This window comes from Trichophyton verrucosum, assembly GCF_000151505.1.
Source record: "Trichophyton verrucosum HKI 0517 chromosome Unknown contig00098_1.f1.exp, whole genome shotgun sequence".
NCBI lineage: Eukaryota > Fungi > Ascomycota > Eurotiomycetes > Onygenales > Arthrodermataceae > Trichophyton > Trichophyton verrucosum.
Window position 1 is genome coordinate 58,623 of NW_003315575.1, and position 7,014 is coordinate 65,636.

General features: G+C 52.7%; 2 protein-coding genes across 2 annotated transcripts; both read right to left on the reverse strand.

The window, feature by feature from the left end:
- Window positions 1-384: 384 nt before the first annotated feature.
- On the reverse strand, window positions 385-2,346 carry TRV_01131 (uncharacterized protein; the record flags this gene model as incomplete). Its single annotated transcript, XM_003024678.1, has 1 exon — window positions 385-2,346. One exon carries the CDS (start codon window positions 2,344-2,346, stop codon window positions 385-387), a length of 1,962 nt encoding a protein of 653 aa, XP_003024724.1.
- An 849-nt stretch (window positions 2,347-3,195) lies between these two features.
- Window positions 3,196-6,432, reverse strand: TRV_01132 (uncharacterized protein; the record flags this gene model as incomplete). Its single annotated transcript, XM_003024679.1, has 3 exons — window positions 3,196-3,661; window positions 3,779-4,899; window positions 4,957-6,432. Coding segments are annotated over 3 exons (3,063 nt in total), but the record flags the coding sequence as incomplete, so codon positions are not given.
- Window positions 6,433-7,014: the final 582 nt, after the last annotated feature.

Consider the following 7,014-nt stretch of genomic DNA (forward strand, 5'->3'; position numbering starts at 1 on the left):
GTGAACTGTGGAGGCTGTACTGGGCTCATCTCCAAGCAGGGATATGTGTGAGTGTGGATGTATGTATAAGCCGCAAAAAGCATGTCACGCGATAGAAGCGACGAGGCAAGCGCGGAAGAGGGATAAAGATGCTGGCCCAGTGAAGACAACTGGTTGAGGGTACGGGGGGAAAAAAGAACGAAAGGAAAAAGAAAGCAAAGGGAGCAGGGCAGTCCGTCCAGTGATAGGTACCAACTGAGTCAAAAAAATAAATAATCCGAGTTCCGAAAGTTAAATGAAGGGAACCAAGGGTGAACTCCGCTCAAGCCAAAAATGAAACAAAACATTCTCTGACGCAAGGGAATGAGGGAAATGAGACAGTGTTCAGATGTGGAGGCGCAGTAGTTAGACAGCCCAGCTGCCTCTTCGCTCGGGAACGCCCCAAGAGTCGACTCCTCTGTCAGCCCCGGAGCGAGGCTGTTGCCTCGCCCATTCATGGATATACAGCTTCAAGGCATTCCAGCGCACGCACCCAGGCGTGGTGGTAGTGGTTGTGGTGGTGGTTGTGGTATTGCAAGCACCGGTTCGACAATCCGGTAGGTCGATGTAGCCCTTCGCGTTGGCGTGTTGGTCATCGCTCTGGAGTGTTTCGATAGGGATATTTGTGATTTTACTTAGCTCCGCATCAAAATCGCGCGCTAAGCATGGGTACCCCAGTGATAGATAGTTGTATATTTGGGTAACAAAACTATCGTTGAACTCGGCTTCGATTTCACGCTCAAGGTCGGGATCGCATGTTTGAATGAGAATAGCGGGAGAAGGTGATGAGGAGTCGGGAATAGTGGTGAGCGTGACAAGATCGGGAGAGATTTCTTTAGAGGGCTGGATGAGAGAGCCCAAAGGCGTAGGAGTTGGAGTAGGCGGCAGAACAGGGTCCATTCGCTCCGGAGCAGGCGTCACAAGGCCAGACTTTTGTGGTGATGAGTTTTGTGAGGAACGATCGCAGCTTGTCTGGCCGCCCGACTTTCTCTTGCAAGTACCGTTCCAGAGTCCGACTTGACCGCAGTCCGACATGTTTGTATCTGCCGACCATAGTCCACCGGCATTGCAGTTACCCGCAGGTTTCTTGTTTTGGCTCGTGGCCGGCGTAGGAAGCTGGTCGGCTCCTACCAGTGTTGACTTGGGAGACTGGCATCGAGTGAAAACGATGTCGTCTCCCAGCATCGGGGGGCTCGCGGCTTCACGCATAGGCGCAAGGTTTGCCCCCTTCTGCCAGCCGCCAATAATATCGTAACCACCCGTTTCAAGGCCTTCCCATTCCTCCTTATATCGTGCGGCAAGCGCAGCCGCGGAGAACTTGGATGTATGATTAGCTGCAAAGAGGCGTTCCCGAGACCTCATCTCCGACTCCTCCTTGTGCCGTCGCATCTCCTCCAGCTCCCAGGCGAGGTCAGCGGTGGACTCTCGTCGGAACCTGGACAGGTCAATCGACAGCTGTCTAAAGGCGGTCTCCATGCTGTCGTCATCGTCTTCGGAGTTGCTGTCCTCCCGATCGATGGCAAAGTGGGAGACGGGCTGGTATACCTGCTCGTTGGGGAAGGCAGCGAGAGCCTGGTCCTTCAGCTTCTCGGAGACTAAACGAGAGTGGAGGTTGTACATGTGATTGTCCGGATAGGAGCCGGTGTAGGAGTCGGGGTAGTGAACATGCACATTCTGATGGCTGCCTTCGTTGGAGAAATTGGTAGGGGAGGTCGAGAGCGATGAGGTTGGTGACTCGCCGGAGTTTTCACTGCTGGTGGAGGGGATGGCGGGGAGGTTAGGAACCTGGAACGACTGTCGTCTGCTCCCATGGCGCCGAGATAAGCTTGCATAGGAATACTTCGACTCCGAATCTGTAGCTCGAAACCTAAGCGTATTGGCCGAGCAGACACTGCTGCTGCCAAAATTCTGTCGAGCAGGGCTTCCTGCCGGGTTCTGGCGAAACGACCGTTTCCCAGTCTCGATAAGCTGGGGAGTGAACTTCCGCGGCGCCTGTGACGTCTTTGTGGCAGCAGCATCCCTTGACTTCTTTTGTTGCTGATCGGCAACCCCTAATCCTGCACGACCGGCACTCCCACCAACACCCCTCTGTTTGCCCTTGTCACCACCGTCTCCGCCCTGCTTGACAGCTTTCCGGCTGGTCTCCGTCGTCGTTTCGATCAACTGAGGCCGAAACCTGCTGGCTCCCTTTGACGCTGTCGTCGTCGAAGCATCCCTACCCTTGGCCTGCGTTCGCGATGACGACGACGACGACGACTTGGTGGTCGACTCTATAAGCTCTGGAACGAACTTTCGTTTCGGCGGAGGAGTGCTCGCCGTCGATGCCATCGGGCCTAATAAATAAAGAAAAGAAACGCAGCTCGAGCCTGATAACCAGGATTGTTCGGTTGTGGGTGAGAAAGCGAGTTTTCCCCGGAATATATTTAGGGCTGTCGCTGCTGCTGGCCAGAGTGACGCAGACGGCTGTCCGTAGCAATGCGATAGGGGTCCGCCAGGCCAGTGAGCAGCACCATTTGAGGAAACAAAGCAGGCGAGCTGAGCAAAGGTCGAGGTCTCAAAGGACTGGCGGGCGGGCGGGCGGGCAAGGTGTGTGTGATAGTGAGATGGTGTGAAGTAGAATATTTGTCAAAGGTTGGAGTCGAAGGCCGGAAGAAAAAAAGACAAAGAAGGCGAGGAAGGGGAAAGTTAAAAAAAGAAAGTTTAAAAAAAGGAATGAAAAAAAAAAGAAAACCAATCAGAAAAAAGGAAAAACCAAAAAGCTGGTCCGAGTGGAGACAGGGCACAAAAGGGGTAAGGCGCATTCCGGTTTTCTGCCGCCGCCCGGTGATTGGCCGACAGCTTAAATAAGCAAGGAGAATAAGGGCGCCTGTCAGACACGGTAGCGCGGTCACATGCAAAGCACGTGATAAACCCCTGGCCAGACCCGCCCAGCCCCTCTTAGCGCGTGCTCACCGCTTCCGGGAAGGGGGATGACTAAAGATAAGGCGACACTTGATTGGCTTATCGAATCTATCTTCTTATCTATGATTATGTAAGATCACATTTCGCATATTAAAGAGAACTCTCAAGCAAGGCATTTTATATAGTACGAGAAGCGAACAACCAGGAGGTGAAGAATATATGGAAGTGCATAGTTGAGTAATAGCAGGCCAGGGCAGAGGAGGCCCTCGCCAGGCTTCAGTCGTCGTCGCTGTCCATGTCCTCTGAGCGCCAGATGTGTCCTCCCTGCGCCGAAGACCGCTCATGCGCGTCCTCCGAAGCCGCTCCATCCTCGGAAGTCCGTGAAAAGGTGCTATCCTTGCGAGCGCGCGCATGCACGATTCCCGGGAATATCGCCTGCGCTGGCATCGAGCTAAAGCCGTGCTCCTGTGGCGTGCCACTGGCGGTCTGGGGCTTGCTGGAGTGCGCGTGCGACTCTACATCTGAATGCGATGGATGGCGCCCAGGCGTGTTAGCAGCCGCTGCTGGTGTTGCACTCCCATGCTCTGGAGCACCGCTGCTGGGGCCCGGGGCAGCGCTGGAGGACGGGGCCTCCTCATTATTATTGTTGTTGTTGTTTTTCAGATAGGAGAATGAAGGAACCTTGGTTAGTGTCTTTGGGGTGTGGGTGTTGTTCGGTGTGGCGGATGCATAGCGGTCGAGCCTGCATATATAATCAGCCTTCAACACACAAACCTCTCCCCCCCATCTATTCTCAACAAAATTCGTTGCATGCAAAAAGAAAAAGGGCAAGGAAAAAATAAAGAGCGGTGGGACTTACAGCGATAGCTCTCCGGTCAGCGTCTCATATCTAAACGCCTCTCGTAGGTCCGGCACATTACTCTTCGCCATGTTGTTCCCCTCCAGCCCGGGTAGATGGCACTTACTCCCCAGCCAGCGCTGCTTCAACGCCAGCTCGAACCCGCTCTGGTCTACACTGTGTTTGGCCAGCTCACACATGTCAACAGCACTAAGCTTGTAGATCTGTGCGGCAACGGAATATTCTTCGATCAGCGGTTCTTTGGTGAAGGCAAACTGGAGCGGGTCGTCAGTGGAGAGCGAGATATTCAGGCCCTTGCGGAAGTAATTAGCGCACGGGTTCTTATCGTAGCTTAGAAACAGTGCGTTGTTGCTCAAGGGTGACATGGCGATCGGAATCTGGTCGAGATAGAACAAGTACTGCAGCAACGGCACTTTACGGAGCAAGATTCCATGTGAGATGCCCTGGCAGCACAGGAAAGCGGAGGCAAGATGGTCGGGATCTCCGGCCTCTCCACAGTGCGGACGGAGCACAAACGTGTTGAATCCGCGCTGTTTCCTCCATGTATTGAGTGACGCCATGTTTGCAAACATGAAGTAGATCCAGTAGCTGTAAGGAGGGTTCTGTTTAGTATCCCATTGCTTAGGAACGGGGAACTTGCGATACAGTCTCCTCTCGGCCTTGCTCTCGTCGTCAACGCTGTCAAAGCCAACCACACGCTGCAAGAAGATGTGCAACTTCGGATGGCTGTTTGGATTCTGCGTGACTTCGAACAAGGGTTGGAAGACATTGCGAACAATGTCTTCAAAGTTCCCTACCTTACCGCTCGATTTAAACACATCATAGAGCCGAGGCACCTGGATCAGCCAGCGAACGTTGGGAGAGAAGAGCTTGTTGTCGACAACCCAGGCGGCCAGTTTGTCCCATTCTCCCAGGGAGTGGCCGTAGATGGAGATTCGCCATTCTGCCATCTGGTATTTACTCGACTCGAGGTCAGAAATCACCTCTTTAGTGATTTCGGCCAAATATCTTCCCTTGATGTAATTATCCGTCTTGAGGAAGATTTCACGGAGACGAGACTCGCCAATAGGGTTGTATTTGAGATTGAACTTGTCAAACCGGTGGAACGAATCCGTGTGCGCCTGGTTATGTTAGCAAAAAAAGAGGAGATATCAAGTTTGAAATTAGCCTAAACGTACATGCATGTCCAGAGTATCAATACTCAAATCATAGGCTGTAAGGTTGATGCTCTCAAAGACCTCCTTCAATGTCAGGTGCTTTCCGTCTCTGAAAAGCACCACCTCGTCCGGACACTTCTTCATCTTACTCTTGATGAACCTGAGCAAATGCTTCTGGTTCATACATGCTGAATGATGCACGTGGGTATCAACCTTGCGGACGTTGTAGAAGTCTCGGTGCGGCACTTTCTTACTGTCCGCGAGTTCCTGGTACTCGTTCAGCAGCGTATGGAGCTGGAACTTACCCTCCAAATAAGATAAGCGCTTGAAGGAGAATGACTTGACAGGGCCATCCGTAGACACATCAAGCACGCCGTCCAGATCCATGTAGAAATCACGGATGGAAGGGATCTGAATGACAGGCTGGTTTAGGTCACAGGCGGCTTTGGTTTCATAAACCTGGTACACACTGTTGTCATCCAGTTTGAAAGTCATGCTCGACGCTTCAGGCAACGGAAGCAGGTCGTCCATGTCAAAGTCCTCGCCGATATCCTGACCAGGCTTTCGCTTTTTCTTAGCAGAACTCGCAGACGGGGCTACATCTGATTCACCTTGCTTGGACCCTCCCTTCGCAGCCATGACGAAACTGCTAGACATGCTCCCAGTTCCAAGCCGTTCTTTATCTTCCTCCCACGCTGGCTCTGGCGGAGGAGGGTAGATGACCCAACCAGGCTCATCCTTGGGATTGTCACCTGGCCGCTGGAACGAGAGTCGCATATACTTGTGTCTGGTATCCAGCAGCCCCTGTATCTTGCGGCAGATGGCACTCAATTCAGCCGTGATTGCCCCATCATTAGGCGCATAGCCTCCCATGGCATATGGTATTCCAGTTCCAACGCTCATGCCAACATTCCCTTGAATAGCGCTGTGTGAGGCATCACCAGGCATACCCACCGTTGGCAGGACATGAGCTCTAGCAGACCGCTCGGCGATGCTGAAACTGCTGTTCTCTCGCCGCATTTGCTGTGAGTTTGCAGGAGGAGTCGACGTCGCCGAGTACGACGGCCCAGGTAGCATGCTGCTAATCGACTCGTTATCGAAGTTACTTCCCGACGTTGGGCCGTGGTTAGGTAGGGCCGGGATTGATCGTGCAGGAATATCAGGGCTCTGCGGAATGTCACCATCCACACTGCGGGAGGCAAGCTGGTGCCTCTGGTAGAAAAGCCTTGCCTCTGCATGGCTCATTGACTTCTCGTACGCATAGTCGTAGGTAGCAGTCCGTGCCTGGCGATCTCGCGGGAGGATGGGCTGCTGCGCTGCCGTACTGGATTCAGGCGCTTCGTCCGCCGGCGGGGTTGGCGCGTTCTTCTCCATGTTTTGTGAGACGGCTCGAGAGCACAAGAGGTCGCCCGTCTGCGAATCTGGCGTCACTGATCGAGTGACTGTGGTAGAACCAGGCCCGTCAGCGAGGTGTTGTAGTTGTAGCTGTTGTTGTACCTGTCGAGGCTGATGGGCCGAAGAGTCATCACGGGCCCCAAAACTAACTTATTTGTCGGGGAGCTCCGCAACGGCCGTTGTTGGCTCGGCCATGGCACGTCATAGGCCGACTATCACTAAGTTTCCCGTAGGGCAACACTTTGACTCTCGAGCAGAAACAACTACGGTATTAATAGGAGATATATATGTTAAAAGACCTACTTCTATTGTTTTTATATCTTCAAACGCTTTTTATCCTGAGATCGCGATCTCCGTTAATACATAAATCGGGTTTAGTGTGGACTAGAGAATCTGCTGAGAACTCTCCATCAAACTTCACCCTCAAGTTCTCCGGTTCAATGGAAGAATCTATGGGGTCTATAGAGAGCATTCTAAGCTAGGAATCACTAAAGAGACAAGAAAAAGGCCAAAAAGGACAAAAAAATCAAAAAACATACGAAAGTCGGGATTCGCTGGTGGTCACCCACCCAACTACTAACCGACCGGCAAGTGGCTTAAGTACAGCTGAGCGGACGGGAAGCTCTGTTTTCCACTTCCTATGTTCGTATGTACTGGACTGTTATTTGAGAGGGGTGATCCCAT